This window comes from Chenopodium album, chromosome 13 (assembly GCF_948465745.1).
Source record: "Chenopodium album chromosome 13, dcCheAlbu1.1, whole genome shotgun sequence".
NCBI lineage: Eukaryota > Viridiplantae > Streptophyta > Magnoliopsida > Caryophyllales > Amaranthaceae > Chenopodium > Chenopodium album.
In genome coordinates, this window is record NC_137846.1 from 11,937,018 (window position 1) to 11,964,101 (window position 27,084).

The 27,084-nt window shown below is 34.9% G+C and overlaps 1 protein-coding gene across 1 annotated transcript; it reads left to right on the forward strand.

The window, feature by feature from the left end:
* Positions 1-22,697: 22,697 nt before the first annotated feature.
* LOC145574597 (GDP-mannose 3,5-epimerase 2) lies at positions 22,698-25,816 on the forward strand. The gene is made up of 7 exons (XM_081632427.1): positions 22,698-22,850; positions 23,485-23,895; positions 24,053-24,149; positions 24,242-24,371; positions 24,575-24,707; positions 25,140-25,347; positions 25,476-25,816. The coding sequence occupies exons 2-7, from the start codon at positions 23,486-23,488 to the stop codon at positions 25,629-25,631; spliced, it is 1,134 nt and encodes a 377-aa protein (XP_081488553.1). The 5' UTR covers positions 22,698-22,850; position 23,485; the 3' UTR covers positions 25,632-25,816.
* The last annotated feature ends 1,268 nt before the right edge of the window (positions 25,817-27,084 follow it).

The following is a 27,084-nucleotide window of genomic DNA, read 5'->3' on the forward strand; positions in this document are numbered from 1 at the left end:
TTCTAGTGTTTTTGTAGAGTTTGTATTATTTTGTTGGAATTTGCAGATTTATGATAATTCCTGAGCTAATTGAGCCACTACAAAGATATCGGAGTTTGATCGTATTTTATGACTGTATATTTGAAACCCAAGGTTGAGCTAATTAAATTTGGTTCGTGATTAATAGCTCGGTTACTTTTGAAGAAAAATTTAATTGCAAGTCAAATACTTGGATATCAAGAAGAAGGAAATTGGGCCAATTCATATAAAAGCACAAGTTACACATTCAACTTGTAAAGAAGCCCAATCCCAAAAGAAGCCACAGCTATTGGGCATGTGAAATGGCGGGCCCGATCGGGCGGCCCGGTTCCCAATTGGGTGAGCATGTTGCGTGATGTTCTACCATTATTGGTTGGAGTTTTATTATTATTGGACTTTGTTATAAAAGCCCACTAAGTATGGACGCTAGTTGTACGCAGCTTTTGGGTAGTGGATTAGATTTTCAGTTAGGTTGGCTTTTGTTTTTCTTTCTTATAAAAGGAGGAGGAGTAATAGTAATTTATGCAGGTTGGTAGTATTTGTTTTAGTCTTAGTTTTTTTTTTTATTTATTTATAAAAAATAAAAAAAAATAAAAAAAATAAAGGGGGGGGGGGCAAGCCCCAAAAGAAACAAAACACACGACAAAGCATCAAAGAAAGAAAATAACAGAAAGCAAACAAAATCAATAACTACTAGCTACACATCCTACTCCATAGCAAAAAACAAAGAAAGCAAATAAAACCAAAATTTCCTTTAGTTAATTATTGATGCCATTGTAATGCTAATTTATAAGTTTTTTTAAGCAGTTGTATATTTATTTATTTATTTTGAATTGTTTTGGGTAATTTTCTTTGTATTTTTTATGGTATTTTTTTTTTGTGCTATGTATAGTTTCTAATTTATTAATTTATTTGGTAAATTTTGTTCTTTTTGGTTAAACTCTGGTGGTGGTGGTTTCGGTTTGGTGTGGGTGGGGTTTTGGTTGGGGTGGTTTTGGTTATGGGTTAGGGGTTTCGGTGGTGGATTTGGGTTGTGATGATGTGGGGTTATGATAGTGATGGGGTGAATTCAGGTAGTGGTGGTTTGTCAATTGCGGTGTTGATGAGGTGAATTATGATGGTGGCTTAGGAGCAAAGGGGGTACGGTTTAGGGGTGGGGCTTGGTTTTTTTTTTAGGATTTTTAGAAAATAACACCACAAAAATCACTGAATTTTGATTATAACACCACAAATTTTAAAACTTTTAGTATAACACCACCAAAAAACCCAAATTTTGATTTCACCACCACTTAACTATGCCGTCCAAAAAAACCGTTAAATGGGCCTCACACTATACACGTGTTAGTCATCTATTGGATTAAAAAAAAATCCTAAAATCCTAACCCAGCCACCAGCCCCACCACGGGAACCAACGCCGATTCTCGCTGCCGTCAACCCTACCCAGCCATCACCGTCACCCCAACCCAACCATCACCGTCAACCCTATTTAGCCATCCCCGTCACCCCAACCCAGCCCCTGTCGTCGTCTCCCCTGTCGAAATTGTCGTCGAACCGAAGAACCGAATCCCCTACCGAAACCGTCGCCAAATCGAAGCCCCTACCAAACCAGCCCCGACAACAACACATCACCCCCACCACCGTCGCCGAACTCCTCTTCGCTACCCAAAACCATCGCCAAAACCCCAACCCACACCATCCCCAAACCCACTAACCGCTCTATTCCTCTCACCATCACCCTCACCTAAACCCAAACCCCAAATCGAGGCTGAGGGTGGGTACGGTTGGGTTGGTTTCGATGGTCAACAGTGGTCGGTTGAGCTAGTTTCGTCGGTCGACGGTGGTTGGCTAGGAGGGTGACGACATTGGAAGCTAGGTTGGGGACTTGGGGTGATGACGGTGGGACCCACTAACCGGAGGTGGCTGGGTTTTCCTTTTTAATTTTTTTTTTCCATTTTATTTAATCTTATAATAATAGATTAATTGACACATGTTCAATGTGGGACCCACTAACGGTTTTTGGATGGAAAATTTAAATGGTGGTGAAATCAAAATTTTGAATTTTTGAGTGGTGTTATAATAAAAGTTTTAAAATTTGTGCTTTTATAATGAAAATTCAATGATTTTTGTGGTGCTATTTTCTAAAAAATCCTTTTTTTTATTATTGACTCTTCCGACATAAATTTCCGACGACTTTTTCAGGCCAGAAAATCTTTTCCGACGCTTGAATTTCGTCGAAAAATGTCGTTTTTCCTACAAATTCTTTTACGATGACTTTTTCCGACAAGCTTCGATCGAGAACCCATTTTTCAACGGAAAACATGATGTTTCTGACAGAAAATTTCCGTGGAAAATAACCTAATTTCTAGTAGTGTTATAGACCTGAGTATTTAATATTTATTGTCTCTCTATCCAGGGTGGGTTAAGTAGGACATAAACTTTGTATGATCTGATTTTTCCTCGAGTATAGTTTGGCTTGCTTGGGATGTGTGCACACTTAGGTGAGGAAAATTTGTTTGGGAAATTTGTCTAAAATTGGAAATTTCATAAATTTGGAAATCTATTGTTTTGCAAAGTTTCTATTGATGAACATTACTATGTTTGGAAGATTTAATTTTGGAAAGTGATGAATTTTGAGAAAGTCGTATATTGGCATATTTAAATTAAAGTAAATATTTCGAAAGCATGTTTTCCTATTAAAAGTATGTACATACCTTGCACTTATATGTACTTAGCATTTTTTCTAATCTGTTTTCCTTTTTGTTTTGGTTAACCCTGTTTTCCATTATTGGTAAGAAGGTTTGATTTCAAGTGTGGAGTTAATTTTGTTCATGCTTCAGTTGGGATTGTGCTCACATAGTTAGGAATTTATTATTTCATGAGTCATACGAGGTTTTTTTTTTTTTTTTTTTTTTTTTGTATTTTAGAATATTTTCAAACAATATATTATGGTTATTATAATTATTAATAAAAGTCAGTATTTTTCGCTGTCATTTTGAGTTAAGATTTACGTAACGTGACAGTAAATACGTCCAAGTCTATCCATATATTATTTGTATACGTATTATTATAGTATCTACGTTGAGGGAGATTTGAGGGTGTTACAAGGATAGCTGCTATACTTTTCATCTTTTGACTTATGTCTCCAATTAACGATAGTCACCCCACTTCCTCCCACATCATAACGTACAACATACCTTCTTTTTAATACCATTATATATATTGCACAGTTTTGTTTTCACGTTGCTAAAGAAAGGATATTGTGTAACAGTCGTTGAATACTCTATGGATGCAGCATTGGATCAATAACTAAAATCCGTACTTCTGATAGTTCAAGATGTTGTAGTGAAACAATCACTGAAATTCGCACATTTGGTACAGCAAGATGTTGTAGTGGATTAATCATTGGAATTCGAACTTCTAGTACGTAGTTTAGTCTTTGGAATCCGTTATTGTAGTGGAACAATGTAAGTTGGAATCAGCTATTTTTAGTTGTTTTATAGGTTGGTACCACTATTATTGTCTTATTAATGTTGAATGGCCTTAAAGGGAATCTTTGTTGAAAGTTGTGTTGATGTTGTTGATCCTCCTAATCATGTTGGTTCAGCAGTCGGGGATTCCGCTGCTTCTGGTCAATTAATAGTTTAAGAATTTGATTTGAAAAGGTCATAGGCTCCGCTAATACGATGTTAGGAGCAGAAATTATGCTTTTCATTTTGTCCATGAATGATGGATGCCTACCACCCTTTTCTGGTCATTTTCTGATACAATTGGGGGGGGGGGGGAGGACAGTTCTTTAGATTCATATTTTAGGCCTAATTAAAAAGAAAAAGATTCACTAAGGACAATTAATTTATTTGCGCTTGAAGGGGTTTTAGGTAACCTTTTTTCTTAGTATTCATCAGAATTTCATAAAGCTTTATTATTATAGAACAACTCCACTTTTAAGGTAATTCTAAAGGCTAACCTTTAGGTACTTGGTAAATGCCTAACAATGCATTTTGGTAAATTATAAAAAATTTAAAATGATACTTATATGCATGTATCGTAATGAAACAAAAGACACTTTCAGCGGTATTTAAAAGAATTTTAATGGTATTGTATAAACTCCAAATGCCAAAAACAAAGTGTGGTTCTCAATATTTTTTCTCTCTCACATGAATTTTAGTCTAACAAATTGACCAATCAAATTCTAGTCTCATCAGCCTCAACTTTAACGTGCCCCCATCAGATTTAATGCCAACCACCATAATTATTGCGGTAAAAAGGTGAATTTGGTAATAAATCATGGTTATTATATTTGATCATGATTATCTACCGTGTTAGTATGATTTCCTTCCAAATTAGCTACCATAAATCTTTAATGCATCAATATATTCCTATTTGAATAAATTCAAGTGTTCTTTCCTTGTTAAGGTTTTTCTTACATTACATATATAAATACTACCAATTCATTGTATCATCACAAATACTTCTAATAAACAAAAATACAATTGATACCTCTCAAAAAATTTAAATTATACATCCAAAAACAATGTTGAAATATTTACTAGTCCTAATATTATGTATGGGAGTCCTAGATCTATCAAATTGTAAAGGGTTGGAGCATTAAGCCCGCACAGTATTAGGTGGATGTTGAAAATAGATTATCAGGTACGGATATTGTTGGTATTCATTGTAAAAAACATGCTTTGAGACATAGAGATCTTGGATATTATGAGATTCCTGTGTATGGTCATTCCAATTGGTTGTTCAATACTGATCACGTGGGAACAATACGGTATAGTTGTTACTTGGAATGGTTAAGGCAAGCTAACTATATACAATTTGATTCATTTATTGATGAATTTCCTTTTGTAGATTTAGGTTGCGGTGGTCATCATTGTTGGAAAGAAAAATGATAGTGGAATTTACGTTTATAATTAGAAAAAACAAATTTATAGGTTTAGTGACAATTGGAGGCCCAAAATTATTAAGTAAATTATGTTATAAGATCGTTTAATTTTCGATTATGATTTGTTGGTATCCCCAACATTAGTAAAAATAAACTCTTTAACTAAGGGTTCGATGGTATGTATTGCTATGATTTTTTATTTTTGGTTTTTTTTTTCAAAATGATTTGATAAATATAATAAATCAAAAATTAGTCAAACTTATTAAAAACTTGATAATTTTGAAAACTGACAACAGAAAAGTGAAAACACTTTTTTCTTGTTTTCAGTTTTTGGTTTATTGTTTTTAAAAACACAAAAAATTATAAACAAAAAACAAAACCTAACAAGCCCTAAACTTATTACATCTAGGGGTGTTAACGATCCAAGCTAAGTCTGTGATGAGTCTATTTTATATATATATTTTTCCCCCGTCCCATGGTCATATTTATGCTTATTTGAGCTCTTAGGAGGTATTTTTATTACTAATATACGTTCTCTTGTGTTTTTGTAGAGTTGGTATTATTTTGTACGAATTTGCAGATTTATGATAATTCCCGAGCTAATTGAGCCACTACAAAGATATCGGAGTTTGATCGTGTTTCATGACTGTATATTTGAAACCCAAGGTTGAGCTTATTCAATTTGGTTCGTGATCAAGAGCTCGATTACATTTGGAGTACAATTTAATTGCAAGTCAAGTACTTGGATATCAAGAAGAAGGACATTGGGCCAATTCATATAAAAGCACAAGTTACATATTCAACATGTAAAAAAGCTCAATCCCTAAAGAAGTCGGCTGTTGGGTGTGTGAAACAGCGGGCCCGATCAGGCGGCCCAATTTTCGATCTGGTGAGCATGTTGTGTGATAGTGTTACCTTTATTGGTTGGAGTTTTATTATTATTGGACTTTGTTATAAAATCCCACTAAGTATAGACGCTAGTTGTACACATTTTTTGGGTAGTGGATTAGATTTTCAGTTAGATTGGCTTTTGTTTTCCTTTCTTATAAAAGGAGGAGGAGTAGTAGTAGTTTATGCAGGTTGGTAGTATTAGTTTTAGGCTTTGTTTTTTTTTTTTTTTTTTTTTTTTTGAAAGAGAGAGGTAAGCCCCAAAAGAAAGAAAACACATGACAAAGAAACAAAGAAGGAGAATAACCGAAAGCAAACAAAATTAAAAACTAGCAGCTACACGTCCTACTAACATGCAAACCACCACTTCTAAATCGAGAATCTTGTGCCCTCCTTGTCTAGAAATTAGTGGCCCTTCGTAGAAATGCAAGTAGTTCAGCGCTTGTGTAAGAACAAATGCCACAATTCATCGCAAACACTTCAAAGAGCTCGCCACCACAATCACGAATTAATCCTCCAGATCCAGCTTTACTTGGATTACCCTTAGACGCACCATTAGTATTTAACCGCACCCACCCTACACTAGGATATCTCCAACAAATGAGTACTTGTTGTTTACTCTTATGCTGACTTTCTCCATGAAATTATTCCTTTCCACTGCTTGCCTTATAATACCAATTCTAGTAAAGATAAAGGCTGCTTGGCTGATTGGAATATTCAGTTCTCTCTCAAAGCATCTATTATTCCTCCACTTTCACAACTACCAACAAGTGACTTCAAAGGAACGAGGCCACTCACTTCCAAGAGGGGCAGTTTGCTCAATAATATTATCAAGAATCCAATCTCTAAAAGAGACTACATTTGCGATTTTATGAGCACCAACTCCTATCTTTTCCTTTACAATTCGAGCAACAGGGCATAACCAAACCACATGCTCAGCAGTTTCCTCGATTTCACCACAAACTTGACATCTTGGATCTTCATTTAGCTTGCGCTCAAATCTGTTGCCATTAGTCATGATCCTTTCTTAAATGGATAGCTACAAAATTAAGCAAATTCTTTGCGGCACTAGGCATCTCCATATCAACTTCCATCGTTTAATCACTCGAATGTCAGTTGGTTCCTCCCCCTTTATTATCTCAATAGCTGATTTTAAAGAGACTCCACCATGTGGATTTCCATTCCAATATATGGAATCTATAGCCTCCTCGTCATTAATCACCTCATGAGCTGTAATCTCGGCTAAGATATTAGCAGGAAGAAAATCAGAAAATAGATCAAATCTCCATCCACTTTCCTTGTTCCACATCTCATGGACTATCATGTCTTGAATTTCCAAAGGAGGTTCCTCCATGACATAGGACAGCAGTGGTTCCTTTGTTGCCCATCTATGATACCAAAAGAAAGTTCTTTTCCCATTTCCGACTTCCATATTCACTCCCTTTCTAACAACATATACACTGCTCATAATCCCTCTCCAAGTGCTTGAAGCTCCAGCCTTATCTTGAAACAGTCTAAGTCACACCTATTATCACGGTATTTTTCTCTTAGAATTCTTGACCAAAGGGCTTGAAGTTCTTCTAATAAACACCAACCCAGCTTTGCTAGGAAGGCTTTATTCGAATTGCGCATCGAATTGAAACCCAACCCTCCATCTTATTTCGGCTTGGTGATGTTGTCCCAAGAGACCATATGAACTTTGTGTTTGCCTTCACTTTATCCCCATAAAAATCTTCTCGATTTACGGTCTATCTCATCACAAGTAGTTCTTGGTAGCTTGACCGACTTCATAGTGTAGTATGGAATCATACTCAAAGTAGATTGAATAAGTGTTGCCCTTCCTGCCATAGAGAAAGCCTTGTCCTTCCACCTCGAGAGTTTTCCATTAATCTTGTCTATGGTGTATTGATACTCCCTCTTTGAGGTACAACAATTCACAATAGGAACTCCCAAATATTTTCCAAAGTCTTCAGTCGACTCCATATGTAAACACTCACAAATTTGTAATTTTGTCGAATTAATACATTGCATAACTATCTCCACCATATGTTGAGGAAATTGAAGTTCCATAAGGGACTCACGAATGAAACACCATCGAAGCCTATCATATGCTTTCTCAAAGTCGATTTTCACCGCCATGTAAACTCGATCTTGTTTATGTCACATAATATGAAGCATTTCTTGAACAATTACCACATTATTTATGATTTGCCTTTTGGGAACAAAACTGCATTGAGTTGTAGAAATAAGGGTTGGTAAAATTGGTTTTAGGCGATTTACAATTACCTTAGTTACTAATTTATATAGGATGTTACAAAGACCGATAGGATTAAATTGATTGACCTTTTCAGGGACATACATCTTTGGAACAAGCACTCCATAATAGTTTTGTTCTATTTCATTCATCATTAGTTTTCGTTTTAGTTTTAGATAATTTTAGCTTTTTGTTCTTTTATTAATTTGTTTAATTTTTCATTAGTACTCCATAATAGTCTTTGAGATTACATCAATTGGATTCCGTAACTTTATAGTTTTCATTCTTTAGTTTTATTAATGCTTTTGTTTTGGTTTAATTTAATTTATGGCTTTCTTATTAGTTTTAATATTGCTGCTTTAATCATGCTTAGTTTAATTACTTTGATTAGTTTAATTTCGTTATAAATGATTAGTTTAAGTCTAGGGTTCTTAAGGGATCCATAATTAATATGAAGGGATGATTTATTTTGGCTGATTATTGATCACTAGTAGAAAATAGAAATTTGGCACCGGTTTAAAACCGGCTTATCCCACCGATTTTGAACCGATGGGTATCTGAGGGATGCCAAAAGTGGTTATTTTTGCCATCGGTTCAAAATTGGTGGGAAAAAGCAAAATAGCACCGGTTAACCGGTGCCCATATTTGGGCATTAGCACCGGTTAACCAGTGCCCTTAATGTCCCACAATTTTTTTTTTTTTTTTTTTGCTTTTTTCACTTGATTTTTTCTCCACCGAACCCACCCACCATACCCACCTGCACCGAACCCACCTACCAGACCCACCACCTTAAGCCACCAGACCCACCAACTTAACCCACCTACACCGAACCCACCTACCAGACCCACCACCTTAACCCACCTTACCCGAACCCACCCACCAGACCCACCACCTTAACCCACCTAACCCGAACCCACCCACCAGACCCACAACCTTAATTAGCCTAACCCTAACCAACCCAACTACCTCATACCCATAATCTAAACCCACCTAATCCGAACCCACTCACCTTAAACCACCAAACTAACCCAAAAATCACGCGCGGAAATTTCAACAAAAAAACCCAGAAATTAAATTCGCAGATAAATAAACCAAAACCCATATTCTTCGAATTCTTCAACAAATTAAGAAAATTATACAAAAAAAGAAAAAGAGAAATTGCAGGAACAACAACAAAAACCCAAAAAATTAAATTCCACCAAAAATCTCAAAAAACAAAATAAAAGTAAGATAAAAGAGAACTTACCTCGAATTCCACCAAAAACCCCCAAAATTTGCTTGAATTTGGGTTATAAAGGTCAAATTCGACCATGAAAACTCTAGATCTAGAGTTTTCATGGTTGAATTTGACCTGAAAACCTTTCGTTAGTAGTGCTGTTGTGGCGATGGTTAGTGGCGGCAGCGGTGGTGGTGGTCGAAAGAGGGGAAAGAACAGGAGAGAAGGAGCAGATGAAACGAGAAGCGGACGAGCTGAGATCAAAAACGAGAGGGGGGAGAGAGAAGAGAGGAAGAGGAGGGAGGGGACGAGAGAAGAGAGGAAGAGGAAGAAGGGGACAAGATTAAAGAATGAGAGAGGAGAGAGAAGATGAAGAGGCTAGGGTTTAGGAGATAAAAGTTGGTTTATATATGAAAAAGAAAATGACCGGTTGTAGGGAATATTTTAAGCATTCCACACTTGAGCCCCACTGTGATCATACACTTAAGCATGGTGGCGTCCAAAGGGAAGGAAGCTAGAGCAAAAGAGTCGCCAACAAGTTTTAGGAACTTGTAAACCGTTCACAGGCAATAAAAGCATGATAGAAGAAAATAGGAAGCAATCTAAACATGATACTAGAAAGCAATAAAAGCATCCTAACATGATACCAGAAATTAAAATAATATAAGCATGATTTCCATATCAAAAGAATAACAAAGTAATTAAATTACTTATTTCGATGCCTCGTATCTTTCTTACAAAACAATACACACGTTAGTAACTTCAATGAAAATATTAAGTCAAACAATTAAATTAAATAATTGAAATAGGAATTTGGGACCAAACCCTCAGAAATTATCAACCTTTCACGTCTTGGGCGAACGCAACTTTGAACTTGGCTAGGTGTGTCTAGAACTCGTGAATGCGGAATTTTGTAAAAAGGGAAAGGTTTAGAAAAAGAGAGAAGAATGAGCTATTGCTTGAGAGAATCAAGGATTGTTGTGAATCTTGATGATTCTTTGTCCATGAAAACGGGGAAATACGACCCTATTTATAAAGAAAATAGTCCGGAAACAATAGAAAAGAATCATAATTTGAATCGGAATAAAACTGACCCCTGTTGCCAGCGACAGAGCCTAGCACGAAACGACAAGCATGACGCATGGCGACAGGCTCTTTCGTTTGGCGACAACCTTGTCTTTTGGCGCTAATTAAAAGATAAAACGTAGCTTTTGTACGGAATCCTCTTCTTAATAAAATTAAGCAATTAAACTCCATGTTTATCAATTTTAAATCAGATTTTATCAAAATAAAACACTTGTTTTATTTCAAACCAAATTCTTTATTTTTCTAAAAAGATAATTATCAATCCTAATGATATTAGAACTCAAAATAACCTTCTAGACTATTCTAGAAAATTAGAATCAATTCTAATAATTTTAGGAATAATAATTACTAGGCCCTCCACTAGATCATTGGGCCATAAAACCATTTTAGACCCAATTTAGTATTTGGATCATAACTTTCTCATTACTCATCGAAATTGGGCTTATAAATATCATTGGAAAGCTCTTTGCGAGCTCAATCCAACTACACTATTATTGGACCCCTATCATGGACCAAGCTAAATTGGACTAGATATTTTCATAAATAGAGTAGATTTTCGAAAACAGAAAGAAAGACTTTTATTAAAACGACCGCATCAAGACTTTTCACACTTTCACTTCGTTCGATAATCAAGCGATGTGAAAAGTATTCATCCCTGGGTTTGGTTTTTGGGGAGACACATTTGGGTGTCTAAACCGGTTTTTTTTTTTTAAGAATTCCCACCGGTTCAAAGCCGGTGGCAATTCCTAATTTGGCACCGGTTTGGTTTTAACCGATGCCATTTCTATTAGTGTAAATTTTTCCCCAACGGTTTTGAAAAACCGGTGGCCTTCACTCGGTGCCAAATTGATATTTTCTACTAGTGGATGTTGCATGATAATTTCTTAATGAATTGTTTTAATTCTTTACAATTAGATTATGGATCAAGCAGAAGTTTGAAAGGTTCATTTGATTATAAAAGTATAGCAATATTAAATTGATGAATCGAGCATATGTTAATTTGATATTAATGGCTATTTTCAATAGGAACTTAGATCTAGTAAACTGGGAGACCCTGTTATATCTATGTTGATTAATAAATTGCAGGAGCCCATTAATTATGTTATGTTTGAAATGTTAATTGTTGATTGTTATGTCTTATCCCGAAATATTAATAATTGGTGAACCTGTGACCCTGGGATTTTTATTATTGATTCCTCCTTTTAAAAAAAAAAAAAAATGGGTAAGATACAGGTAGAGATTAGGATTGTCTTCTCGTAATACCATGTCCTAATCTATCTAAAAGTAAAAAAAAAATAAAATAAAAAAAATAAGAAAACTTGCTATCCAAAAAAGGATCAATATCCTAATGGGTCGGGGTAGGGTAACCAAGGGAAGCAACATCGTCCGCAACTCGATTGCCTTCACGAAAAACATGATGAGACTGAAAGGCTTCAAAGGACTCCAAAATAGTCTTAACATCATCCATCAACATCTAGAGCTTCCAAGGACAAGTGAAAGAACCCTGTAAAATATTAATGACGGTTAGTGTAGACACCTAAAATTGTCTCCCCAAAACCAAACCAGATAATGAACAATCTTTCACCGTCATTATTGGTCAGGTCAAGTATTTAATCTTTGGAGTGCCTAAATCCATATTCAACCCAACATTTTTCATAAACCAACCAAATTCTTAGCCTAATTCCCCAAACCATAACTTATTTTCCTTTTTTCGTGTCCACATCACGAAATCGAGCTAAACTAATTTTTTTTCCCTATAATTATGATCCAAATATTATTTGGTTGGATAGGCCTTGAAATTATCTTTTCAACGTTATATCATAAGACCAATTCAGATTTAAAACGAAGAAGATATGAGCAAAACACTAAAACTCGGCCTAAAACCGACACCCTTGCACTAAAACGGCCATATATTAAAATATAATAAAATATTTTGACCTGATTTCAATTGAGTTAGAAAGTAGACTAGATAGATTTTCCGACAATATATTATATGCCTTATTCCGAGTTACGGATCAAAAGTTATCAAATTTTTAAAAATGTGTAAAACTGGAATTTACCGCTTCATGGCAAAATTGTCGTGCCGCGGCAAATTGTAACGTGTCACGAAACTTTAATTTTTACCGTGTCACGGTATTTTGCACCGTGACACTGTAATTTTTAGGTTTAGATTTTTTGAGGTACTTTAATTCTAGGGTTCCTCCTCACCCCCTCTTATTTTCTCTATAAATACGAGGCTGATTTCATTAATTTCGAGGCACCAAATAATTCTATCTTCTCTCTTATATACACCACCACACATTCTAATCTCTCTCTCTCTCTCTCTCTCTCTCTCTCTCTCTCTCTCTTATTCTAAGCCTTAAACCTATTCTCCTAATTACACCACGCCTTCCCTAAGCACTCCTAGGAGAACATACAACACTCGAAAATCCATATATACTTAAACCAAGGCGTGAAAGGTATAACCGATTGAGGGTTTGGATCAAATCAACTCTAATTTAATTTAATTTAATTTCAATTTGATTTATATATTTATTGAAGTTACTAACAATTTATTCATGATGTAGCAATTTAAAACGTGAGAAATTTATTTACTTAATTACTCTTATTTTTATTCTTATTGCTAGTATCATGATTAGGGTTATTATTATGATTTGATTTGACTAACGTTATTGTGGTTAAATTGTTTCCAATGTTAATGATGACTTTATTATTGTTTTGATCATTATATTGCATGTTTAAAAGGAATATGTAATTTAATATAACGCCTAATAAGATAATTTGGACGACTGGTTTAGGTTCCTTTTTAATCTTGTTGTTTAATCAAGTGATCACAATATTTTAGAATTATGTGTTGCATTAATAGTAAACCAATTTAGCCTAATAATAGTTTGGAGCAAATTGAATCTTTGTTTGCATGCCTTTGAGATAATAGGAAATACTTTTCACCATAAGAATCGAGTAGAGGCCAATACGGGCGAATGTGACTCAAGACTCAATTCGTACCATCATCTCCTGTTTCGGGTGTTTTTGTGTCCCTTGGGTGAGTTACAACTCGAAGACTGGGTCCAACGAAGCCGCCTGTACCTACAAAACAACGGAGCTCTGGATGTTCAGAGGTCCGTCTCCGAAGGTTAAGTTAGTACGGATTCGGAGTAAAACGTGCAGAAAGTAAATATCTTCTCGGATTCCGAGATTAGGTGTTCTCTGTTTTCGAGAGCAATAAATGATGTAATGATTAAGACGTGCCCCAATAAATGGGGGAATCTCCCTATTTATAGGGTCCTAGAAAAGTGTGCCCTACCCTAGGGTTTGATGACATAGGGATTTGGGCTGCGCCGTTTTGCGGCTACCTTGGGAATTGGGCCTTGAAGGTCACCAATTCCTGGGGGGGATATCTGCTTGACACGTGTCTTCCCCTGAGAGTTCCATTTGGAGGCCTTCTTAGGTGACACATGGAAAGCTCACATTATGCCACGTGGCGGGGTAGAAATACCCAAATCATCCCCGATCCTCCTTTCGTGGTTCTGAACCATATGGAGTTAGTAATCTCATGGATTATGAATGGGTGTAACCTTCACGGGTCAATCGTTGTTGCCTATCGTTGTCCCTTAATCGTGGTAGCCTTAAATGATCTGTGAATGGTTTACAAGTTCCCTAAAAACTTGTTGGGGGCTCCCTACTTTATTTGTCCCTGATCGTTGTCCCTAATCGTATTACATCATCAATCCCACTTCCTATGATTGTCAAGCATACACCACATGCTTACGAAGGCGCGCTTTGAACTACGCCCACGATTAGATTATTACCTTCAATAAAAATATTAGAAATATTATCATCCTGAGCTAGAAGAAGACCATTACGAAGAGCTATAACTTCAGCAAGAAAGGATGAGCATGATCCTAAATTATATGTGCGACTAGCAATATGGTTACCAAAATGGTCCCTAAAAACAATTCTAGCAGTAGCGGAGTTTTGAATAGTTGAACCATCAAAATTAAGCTTACAATAATCTACGGGAGGGGGAGACCAAGAAATAACAGGAGTGGGAGGAGGGGGAGGTGGAGAAGTCGGAGGTGGCAGAGAACTCGGAGAATGATAAATAACATCTAGAAAAGAACGAAAGAGTTGATTCCTTCCTTAGATTAATTCATTCAAACCTTATTTGTTTGATAATTTAGATTATAATAATTCATTAGGAATAGAAGAACGTTGTTTCCTTGTGGATTCGAATCCTACTTCCCTATCTATTTTAGTTTGGTTTTAGGAATTACTTTTGAATAGGTGATACGACTTTAGCCTGCCAGTCTGCTCATGAACTACCCGATACTCAGCTTGGTCAAAGATTGGTATAGGCTCGGCTAGGGATGGTTCAACTCAAACTCAGTTCCGGCTGGAGATATTAATGAGCCAAGCCTAAGCTGTCTTTGATTGGTTTAGCTCGAAAGCTCGTGAACAAGCTCAAATTTTTTTTGTATACTAATAACTTTTTTGTAAATAAATCGATTAGTAACATAAACTCTGTTTCATAATTTGGACTTAGGAGTTAAATTTAATATTTAAAGCTCTAGTTTACGTTCTCGCCGAGTGTTTGAGCTTTCATTCATGGTTTTTGTTGTTGTTAATGTAAAAGATGAACCAACAAAAGAAAGAGAAAGATAATAGTAACCCACATTCAAAGATAGGAGCAAGTGATAGAATATAAGAGTTATAAAAACCATTTGGGCCTTGCTGATTTTAGGCTTGTCAAGCCTTTAGGCGAGCTCACCTATTGGAGTTTTGAGCTTGAGTCGAGCCCAATTTTTCCAAGATTGATGAGCTTCAAGCTCAAGCCAAGTTTACAAAGGTTCGGTCTTTGATCGATTGTTTACACCCCTAATTACATCATATGATTTACATTATTCTTTTTTTCAAACTCTGTTATCTTTAATTTCTATTTAGCTTGCTTCCTTATAACTACTAGTCAATTCTATATGTCATATAAAAATATATAAGACAAATACACTTTAATAATCCCAACTTGGTCCAATTTACTTTGAATAATCTTAACTATCGATTATTTTGCAATAATAACAACTTTACCTCCATTTTCTTCTAGCGATCCCGAAAATCGGTTACCTGCTGAAAAAGTTTTGATTTTTTTTTAATAATGCAAAATGCCACGACTCGCATTGTTGTCAAAAAAATAAAAACCAATTTTTTTTTTAAAAAAAAACATCCACCCTTTCTACCCAGATTCGACCATCGGAATACCGTCCTCCTTCCCAAGCGCCATCCTTTCCTCCCTAAACCCACCGGTAACCACCCCTCCCTCCTCCGCCTTGATCCATAATCAACCCCTATAGCCACCCCAACTGCCACCCCTTACCGTAAGCCCGCGGCCCCTCTAAACCACTTTTCCTCACCCTCTTCCTCACCTCCCTCCTCTTCATCTCTCTGATCTGCTCCCTAACCACCGCCACCACCACCACCAACACCGACTCCGACGACCTCAACGAAGATCTCATCTTCCTCGACGCCGACGACGACGACATTGACAGCATCTCCTCCCCACACAAACCCAACGATCACGAACATGAACACCCCCAAAACTAAACAAGGGGGTGGGGTGGTTTTAAGGGCAAGGGTTTGGAGTTTTGGCCAGCTTCGGTGGTAAGGATGGCGATGGGGTCATTTTTTATTTTATGGTCGGGAAGGAGATGGTTTGGGAGCCGAGAGTGTGGTTGTGCGGTAGGGGGTAAGAGGTGGCGGTTAAGGATAGATGGATAGCTGAGTTTAATTTTTTTTTTTTTTTTTTTTAAAAAGTTCATTTTTTTTTATTTTTTTGGAATAAAAGGTTATTGACTTTTGTTAACCGATTTGGGATTGCTAAAAGAAAACAGAGGAGAAAGTTGGGATTATTGCAAAATAATTGGTAGTTTGGATTATCAACACAAATTGGACAAAGTTGGGATTAATAAAGTGTATTTTTCCAAATATATATTAGTATACTATCTCCTTTTGTTTTTCTCCATGTTTTTTATTTACACTTATTTTATCTATTTAGCCTAATTCTACTCTATTCTCATTAAAGCCAAGTTAATATACACGGTACTATTTTACCTAAAAGCTATTGTAGTAAGAGATGGACCCAATTAAAAAAAAAAAAACCCTATTTGAATTGGTAGCAAGTGATCTAAATTTATTGGCATGCACCTTAATAGTGGATGAAACTAGATGTGGTCATCGGGCAGGCCGGGCTGAACCAATGCCTCAATTTTCTGCCTAATTCTCAGGCCGAGCTGGGCTAAACTTTAGGACAAAATGTTCGTGCCCAAACCCACCAAATGGCCAGGACGTGCAGACTTTTCAGATCGGGCAAAAAAAAACAAAAAAATTCGCATTAAAATGTCTTCCTAAGCCCGCCCACTTTTTTTTTTTTTTTTTTTTTGAAAATCGGGTTGAGTCGGAAAAGGCTATCCAAAACCAGCCCAAAATCAGGTCGGGCTACATATGATAATCTCTAGATGAAACTGGTGACCCATGACCTAAATCGACGCGAACCTAATGCAACATTAACCAAAAGTATATACTATGACTTGATCTAGATTCAGAACTGAGAGGCTAAAGTCATAGCACCTAATTCAAAGTAATTATTCCTATAATCCACTAAGTAAAATAGATAAGGATGAAAGTAGGGTCAAATCTAGAGGGAAACAATGCTCTTCTATTCCTAATTATAATCTAAATCATCAAGAAATGGTAGGGTTTGTATGAAATAAACTAAAGGAAATAATCAATAATAAAATGCTTAGGAAATAGTTTCACCAATAATTAATATTTCGGGATAAAACATAACGATCAACAATTAACATTGAAATTAATCAGATAAAAGGCTCTCGCAATTATTAGTCATATAATTAGATCTAACAGGTTCTCGCATTTACTAGATATAAACTCCTATTGAAATTAGCCTTTGATATCGAAATTACATTTGCTTGATGAATAAAACCAATATTGTTGAACTATTACAAATTTACAATAAAATTACATCCGCTCGATTCATAATCTAATAGCAATTAATATGCTTAAAAGAATTTCAATGGTATTGTATAAACTCCAAATGCCACAAACAATGTGGTTCTCACTAATTTTTCTCTCTTCTCACATGAATTTCAATCTAGCTAACAGAAAGTATTGTTTTAGACTAATTACAATCTAGTCTCATAAGCCTCAATTTTAATGTGCCCCCAACAGATTTAAAGCCAAATATCATAATTATTAGGGCAAAAGAAAGGTGATAAATTTGGGTAAGGAATTATGATCATAATATGTGATCGTGATTATCTACCATAATAGCATGATTTCCTTCCAAATTAGCTACCATAAGACTTTGATGCATCAATATATTCATATTTGAATACATTCATGTGTTCCTTCCTTCTTAAGGTTTTTCTTACTATTACATATATAAATACTACCAACCTTCATTGATATCATCACAAAAACTTCTGATAAAAAAAATACTATAGATACCTCTTAAAAAATTTTAAACTAATACATCCAAAAACAATGTTGAAATATTTACTAGTCTTAATATTATGTATGGAAGTCCAAAATCTATCAAATGTAATGGGTTGGAGCTTTGTGTCCGCGCAATACTGGGTGAATATGGAAAATCGATTATCAAGTACGAATATTGTTGTTAGGAAATTTTGCAAAAAACCACCTTTTAAATCTTGTTTTTTGCATATAACCACCTTTGTAAAAAAATGTTGCAAAAGACCACCAATTTTAAAATTTTTGTTGCAAAATACAACTTTTTAAGCCAAATTTATAAATTGTTTTACATTGAAATGGTGGTAATTTGCAACAAAAATTTTAAAATTGGTGGTCTTTTGCAACATTTTTTTTAAAAGGTGGTTATATGCAAAAAAATAAGATTTAAAAGGTGGTTTTTTGCAAAATTTCCTTGTTGTTATTCATTGTAAAAAATATGCTATGAGAAATAGTGATCTTGGATATAATGAGATTCCTGTGTATGGTCATTTTAATTGGTCATTCAATACCAATCCCGTAGTAACAATACGCACGGTATGAATATGACTTGGAATGGACAAGGAAAGCTAGCTATATAAAATTTATAGCATCTATTGATGAACCAACTTTCGTAAATAATGGAAAGCAAATGATAGTGGAATTTATTTGTATAATCAGGAAAACAAACAAATTTATGTATTTAGTGACATTTGGAGGCCCGAAATTATTAATTAAACTATGTAAGATCGTTTAACTTTCGATTATTAATAAAAAAAATTAAACTATTTAACTTAGGATTCGTTTGATATTGCTGTGGTTTTCTATTTTTTTTTCGAAATCATATCATATATGTCATCTAAATATAGGAAAATTTTGCCAACAACTACCATTTAAATGACCACTTTTGAGAACAATTACCATTTAAAATTATCTTTTAAAACAAAGTCACAAAAACTTTGAGTAACACTACCACTTTCTGGTTGAGAGAGCCTAATTTATAAAATTTCAATCAATTGTGGTATAGAAAACAAGATATTTTGAAAATCAAACACAATTATAGGTCAATTATCTTTAATTTTGCATTATGGCTAATTTAATTTCTCAATTAAATCATAAAATAAGAGTTTATGGTCAAAAAATTGAATTAAGGGCTTTATGAAATTGGGGGATTTGGGGCAATTGAAGTGTAGTATCCAATTTAAGGTTAATGTAGAGCAATATTGTCATTTAATTTGGGTTTTGTAGAGGGCAATTTTATGAAATATGCCCCCAAACGGAGATTATTGCCGAAAACAATCAATGTGGTAGTGCTACTCAAAATTTTGGTGTTTTGTGGTAGTTTTTTCAAAAAAAAAAAAATTAAATGGTAGTTGTACTAAAAAATGGCCATTTAAATGGTAATTATTGGCAAAATTTAACTATAAATATATAATGAATCAAAAATTAACCAAACTTATTAAAATCTTGATAATTTTGAAAACTAACAGCAGTTAAGTGGAAACAACTTTTTCGTGTTTTCTTTTTTTGGTTTAATGCTTTAAAAAACATAAAATTGAAGATAAAAACAAAGCCACACAAGCTCTAAACTTATTACATTTTAGGAGTGTTCACGAGCTGAGTTTGCTCATGAACTACTCGATACACGACTTGGTTAAAGCTCGGTATAGGCTCGGCTTGGGTGGGTTCGACACGAGCTCGGGTTCGGTTGGAGATATTAACGAGCCAAGCCTGAGCTATCTTTGATTGGTTCGGTTCAAAAGCTCGTGAATAAGCTCGAATTTCTTTTGTACATTAGTAATTTCTTTTTTGTAATAAATCTATTAGTAACATAAACTTTGTTTCATACTACCTCCGTTTCATATTATTTGCAACGATGTGACATAAAGTAGAGAAAAAAAAATGTCTAATCGTTGCAAATAATATGAAATGGAGGTAGTATTTAAAACTTAGGAATTAAATTTAATATTCAAAGCTCTAATTTACGTTCTCGATAAGTGATGACCGTATTCTACTCATTTATGACATGACATTTGATTTATAGCGATATCTTTTTCTTATAGCAAGATGTTTAAACTGTTCCCAAATTCATACTTTCATTTTTGTATCACTGTATGATATGGGCTCTTTTGGTCAAATAATTAGATTTAAGGGCATGTTCTCATACGATTATTTTCAGTTCAGTTCAGTTCTAATAAGTTCAGTTTAGTTCAGTTCAGCTCCTAATTTCCTTCTCTTATAAAATATTCAATTCAGTTTAGTTCAGTTCTATTCAGCTCTAATAAGTTCAGTTCAGTTCAATTCAGTTCAGCTGAGTTCAGTCAGTGAGAATAGGCCCTAAATACTTTGTTTCATATTTAGGACTTAAGAGTTAAATTTAATATTCAAAGCTCTAGTTTACGTTCTCGCTGAGTGCTCGCCATATTCTACTCATTTATGACATGACAATTGATTTATAGCGTTATCTTGTTTTCTTATAGCAAGAATCTTTAAATCGTTCCCAAATTCATACTTTCATTTTTGTATCACTGTACGATACGGGCTCTTTTGGTCACATAATTAGATTTAAGGGTATGTTCATATTTACTGAACTGAGCTGAACTGAACTGAGCTGAAATGAATATTTTATGATAGAAGGAAATTAGGAGCTGAAGTGAACTGAAATTAAGCTGAAGTGAACAGACCCTAAATATCTTGAATAACATAAAAATTCTAATGGAGCAATCCTTAACTATGTTTGGGTAACAATATTAAAGAGAAAGGGAGGGGAAGGAGAAAGAGGGAGGGAAAATGTGATCTTTTATTTTCCTTCCAAAATCTCTCCAACTTAATGGAGGGATTTGATTTATTAAAAGGGGAAGGAAATTAGATCTTTCCAATTACCTCCCTTTCCCTCCATGTATTTGATTTATTTAAAGGGGAAGGAAATTACAAAGGATGATGCATCCTTCCCTTTCTCTTATCCCCCCTTTCGGACAAGATAAGATTCAATATAAGCCTTCATTGCAATAAATCTTTAGTTATTCAATGTTAAAGTTAGGTATGGCTCCCTCTTCTTAACAAAAAAAAAGGTTAGGTATGGCTAGACCTGGCAAATTGGTCATTTGGGTCGGGTCATTTCGGGTCGGGTCATTTTGGGTCAGCTAACATTCGGGTTAGGTATGAGCCAAGTCGGGTCTATTCGGGTTTCGAGTCAACTTCGGGTCAGGTTTCGAGTCGAGTTTGGGTCAGGTAATTTTCGGGTCGGGTATGTTCGGGTCGGGTCAATTTCGGGTCAAGTATGTTTGGGTCATATTCGGGTCAGGTCAAAATCTGGTCGGGTCATGTTCGGGTTGTTTCATTTGTGAATCAAGCTCAAATCAATAATTTTATACGGAGTATATATTTTGTTATTGTTATACTCCCTCTGTTTTTAAATACTTGCTCCACTTTCCTTTTCCGGCCGTCTTTAAAAACTTGCTCCATTTCCTTATTTGAAAAGTTTTTACAATATTTAATTAATTTTTTTCACCAAATAGACCCAACAATATTAATTTCATATTTTCTCTCTTTCCATTCTCTCCACTACTTTTGGTTTTTTTACAATTTTTTATTCTTCCACCAACCCCACTACCTCCATATTTTATTATTTTTTCTAATTTCTCCTAAAACTCCGCGCATGGAGAAATGGAGCAAGTATTTAAAAACGGAGGAAGTAATAAAAACTATCAATTCAGTTTATGATCTTAGCTACGATTGAAAATGAACAATTTGAGTTATTTTTTGTACAAAACATTTTAACCTCAATTATAAGGTAAATTTTTGTTCGAGATATTATGAGTATCGGGTCTGTTCGAGTCAATTTCGGGTATTGGATCTATTCAGGTCAATTTCGGGTCTGGTCAATTTGGGTGTCGAGTCAGGATTGGGTTAACTCCATTTCGAGTCGGGTATGGATCGAGTCAGGTCAATTTCTATTTTCGGGTCAATGTTTTTGGGTCATGGGTCGCGTCATTCGGGTCGGGTCATCACGTCTGGGTTAGGATTGCCAAGTCTAGGTATGGCTTGGGTTTGCATATGTGTTGCATAGTATAAAAATGGCTTGACCCAACACAAACTCGCCACAAGCTTGACATAGCATGAGACTCCCCATGAGTTGTGCTTCTGCATGAATATCTTCTGTAAAAAGTTGGCACAACCCAACACGAGCATAATAGGCTAACGAACATGCTAACCTACTTCACAAAATATATAAAAATTACTAAGAGGGTCCACTAACACATCACTACTCAATTCGGCACAACGTGTGGATTGAGTTATGCACGAGCTTTCTTTATTAATGTCGACACGAGCTAGAGACAATAACTACTCGCATATGTACAAAACACATTTAGGCCCTTTGTATTTTAAACTGTTGTAACCTGCTCTGCTCTGCTCTACTGAGTATTACAGAGTAATAATTTACTAACACTTGTTTTGCTTTACTGAAATATGTTCTACTCTACTGAAAACTCAAAAAAACCGCTTATTAAACATGTGAACCTAATATGGCCCAACCTAAACAATGATGATGACCAATGACTATTCACATTAATCACATGCAAATGATGCAATCGCAACACAAACAAGATGTGTTAAGTGTCTAATCAAATGTGAACACAACCATAAAAAAAAAGTTTGATTTCCAAAAGCTAGCCTATAGTCCTCAATTGGCCGGATGAACCCAAAATCTTGGGAAAATCAAATTTTCCAACTTGGTAAAACGAGAAGAAGATGACATAACATTGGTTTTGATAATGATGGAGAGAGAAAGTTAGAGAGAGAATTGAGTGGTCATTGCTCTGCGGTTCTTCACCACTCTTTAGCCTATTTATAGTTGCCTCTTCTCTTCTCCTCTCTTCATTTCCCTGCCTTTCGACTCCTTTTCATTATCATCTCACACACACTCTCTCTCTCTCTCTCATCTACCCTTCATTATACGCTTCGAATTTCCACGCAATCAGGTAATATTCTATCTGGGTTTTCGATTTTCATTTCATAATTTCAGTTTTGATTGAATTTAGCCTTTCTCTGTTTCTGGGTTTGTTTGAATTTGGGCTTTTAAGTATGTTTTTTAGGAATTTTTGTTTGCCTTGTTTGATGTATGTAATTTGGTATTGTCTTTTTTGATGAATTGGGTATTATATGATGATTTTTTCTTTAATTTTTGCGTCTGTCTTTGATTTACTTGCTGAATTATGTGTTTTATGATGAATTTTAGCTGTATTATAATTTATATTTCATGGGGGTGTCGGTTAGATCTAGAACGTTTCAGTAAAATATTGATTTAATATTTAAATATAGTTTTGGAATGTGTCGTCCTTATATATGTTTACTATGAACTGGTAGATTTGCCGTAATTAATAATCAATCAATTTATTATTAAAATTAGTATTAGCAAATTGTTTGACATATGATTGTCTTGTTGGCTTAATTTGCTATTTCAATTTCAAATTATATTGCTGTTATAATTGTTAATGTCGTAATGATAGTTGATGGAATTGTAATGTTTATTACTTTCTTACAAAAATGGAATGATAGGGTGAATTAAATTGAGTTCTGAATCATGCAATTTGGTTGATTTAAACGTTTTAACAGAATGGGGAGTAATGATGGAAATGACTATGGTGCTTACACCTATGACAAGCTCGAGAGGGAGCCGTACTGGCCGTCTGAGAAGTTGAGAATTTCGGTCACTGGAGCTGGTGGTTTTATTGGATCCCACATTGCTCGGCGTTTGAAACGTGAGGGGCACTATGTCATAGCTTCAGACTGGAAGAAGAATGAGCACATGACCGAGGACATGTTTTGTAACGAATTTCATCTCGTTGATCTTAGGGTGATGGACAATTGTCTGAAGGTCACGAAAGACGTTGATCATGTGTTTAACCTTGCTGCTGATATGGGTGGCATGGGTTTTATCCAGTCCAATCACTCTGTTATTATGTATAACAATACAATGATCAGTTTCAATATGCTCGAGGCAGCTAGGATCAGTGGTGTTAAAAGGTTTGATTCTGATACATTAACTATAATTGATTTTTAGGAGTAGCTGTTTGTGGTGTTTGATTCTGATACATTAACTATAATTGATTTTCGTATGTGTTGTTTGAGTGAAAATCGGATTCCAAACGTTCATAATGATACTTTTGAAAACTTGGTGCAGGTTCTTCTATGCCTCAAGTGCGTGTATCTACCCTGAATTCAAGCAGTTGGAAACTGATTGTGTTAGTCTCAAAGAGTCTGATGCTTGGCCCGCGGAGGTAAGGTTCCTGGGATATTTGATGTTTAAATTTTGCTTGATTAACACTCGGCTATGTGTATAATCTTTCTTTTTGTGTACATTTTGTATTAGCCACAAGATGCTTATGGTTTGGAAAAACTTGCTACCGAGGAGTTGTGCAAGCATTACACTAACGATTTTGGAATTGAATGCCGGGTTGGAAGGTTCCACAACATTTATGGTCCATTTGGCACCTGGAAAGGTAACACCATATAATACGGTGGAATGTTTATGTTGACCTACATACACTTAGAATGAATAAACATGCCTTTTGCTTTATTCGGAACCAAGAGTGAAATAAATTTTAAGTGATTGCTATTTCATCATTAAACAATTCATAATAATGCTTTTTATTTTGAATATATTGCTCTATAACTCTTACCTGATTTTTTTAATCATGTATAGGTGGTCGGGAGAAGGCTCCAGCTGCTTTTTGCAGGAAGGCTATTACTTCTACTGACAAGTTTGAGATGTGGGGTGATGGGCTGCAGACTCGATCCTTCACCTTCATTGATGAATGTGTGGAAGGTGTACTTAGGTGAGTGCTTACAAATTGAGTATTCCGTGTGATACTGAACCTTTAAGAGTTTAAGACATTCCTCAATAGCCGAGTCATTGTATGCTAATGTGGTTGACTTCTAGGAATATGCTGGTAAAAGCTTCCAGAATTGTGTTTTGGATGGGTTTTTCAGAATTCTTTTCCTGCAAAATATGCTTTGTTTTGTCATAGATGGTGCTTTGGTTTGTTTCGATTGCCAAAGAACGTAAGTTGAAAGTGGCTGAATATGTAAATTTGTGCTGTAGCTGCCTAAATTTGGTAGAATTTTAAGCACTATTCAAAAATTTTTTAAAAAAAAAATGTAGAATTCTAAGCTGCACAAAAATTAACTTGTTATGGTTCCTGCTTTTACTACCTTTATGTATTATCTGTGCAGTATTAATTTTACTGAACTAAGTAAATTCATTTTAGATTGACCAAGTCAGACTTCCGAGAGCCAGTGAATATTGGAAGTGATGAGATGGTTAGCATGAATGAGATGGCTGAGATTGTTTTGAGCTTTGAGGATAGGAAACTTCCAATCCAGCATATTCCTGGCCCAGAGGGTGTCCGTGGTCGTAACTCTGATAACACACTGATTAAAGAGAAGCTTGGCTGGTCTCCAACCATGAGGTTAAAGGTAAATTTCATGAATTTCCTAACCCAGAAGCTTATCATTGTGATTGGTTCTTTTGTAATTTTATCGTTATCTGTGACCATTGAAAGGCTCAAACCATACCTGATCCTCTTATTCGGATGTTCTTATAGGATGGGCTAAGGATAACATACAAATGGATCAAGGAAGAGATTGAAAAAGAAAAGACTAAAGGTGTGGACCTGTCAGTTTATGGGTCATCAAAGGTGGTGACCACCCAAGCTCCAGTTCAGCTAGGCTCTCTACGTGCTGCTGATGGCAAGGAATGATGCAATTTTTTTCAAGTGAGCAGAGAAGCCGTCAACTGTTTTAGACTGTATATGGGCTTCGCTTCTGCTTTATAGATAGTCATATGCCTTTTTTGCTATATGCTTAGAAGTGATTTTTGTAACTGTTTTTATTAAGTGTTCTTCTTGGCAGAAATATGGCATTATTAATGCAGTAACAATACTCTGTATTATGTTCATCATAAGTTGGGTAGCATTACTGATAAGAGTGTAAAACCAATATCAAGAGTGTTGTAATTGAGCATTATTATTCTCATTTTCAGGTCATTTCGGAACCTGAAAATGTTGATTGTCAACTCTTACATAGTAGTATTACAATTTTCAAGCTCTTATGGATATATTGTATGAAGTTTTGGACATGGTTATCATTCCGTGTAAGGTAATTTGTGATTGTTCAGTGCAAGCTTTAATGGTGGCCGTGGAAGACTAAAACTGGCGCCTTATTTGAGTTTTCGAAAAGTCGAAGCCGTTGATCAACTGTGATGGTTGGCCTCGTGGTGACACCGATTGAATGGGAATATGCTGGTAAAGTGCTAATAAAAGGATCACAATACCAACTCAATTTTGGTACTTTTGTGACAAGAATAGGACATCTTTGTCATGTTTTCAACTTTTTGGTTTGGTCCCTTTATAATCATGTGGAAGCCCCACATCCACTAGACTTCAATGTTAGCAATGGTTGAACAAGTGAGATCGTGTTTGCAGGAAATTGTGTATTTTGGAGAAGAATATACCGTTACAACTTGTTGGTTGGAGGTATGATGTGTTTATGATTATGAATGAACTTATTCTTATCGTCATTATCTTTACCATTTTGCTTCACTCATGTTCTCGTGGTGTTTTTTTTGGTGTAGGGCCGCCTAAATTTTTTGAAGACTAGATGAAAGCCTGTGCGATGCACAATTTTTCATATATTAATCTCAAGAAAAGATATTTTCGTATTTGATTTTTTTTCCTATTTAATAATTTCAGACAAAAAAAAAATAATAATAATAATAATTTAATTAAACTGTTATTGCCTATTACAAAAGTATTATTTTTTTTAATGTAATTTATAATGCGACTTTATGTATTGTTGTTATGTATTTTAATTGTTGTTGTTAGTTATATGAAAATTGAATTTAAAAATATAAATAAATTATAAATATGATATCTTTCAAAAAAAATTGTAAATATGATAATTTATCGGTTACATAAGGATAAAATCTTTAATGTGAAAAGATCTTTTTTTTATATATATTTAAATCCTAAATCATTATTCGTTGATTTTGTTAAAATATAAATATTAAAAAATAATAAAAACATGTATACTATTTATCTTCTATTTCTTCATCTAATAAAACTGGATAAATAAAACATGTTAGCAAAAATAAAATTTATATAAAATTAATAAATCAAAAAAACTTTTGTAAAATTGATCTAAAATATATAATTG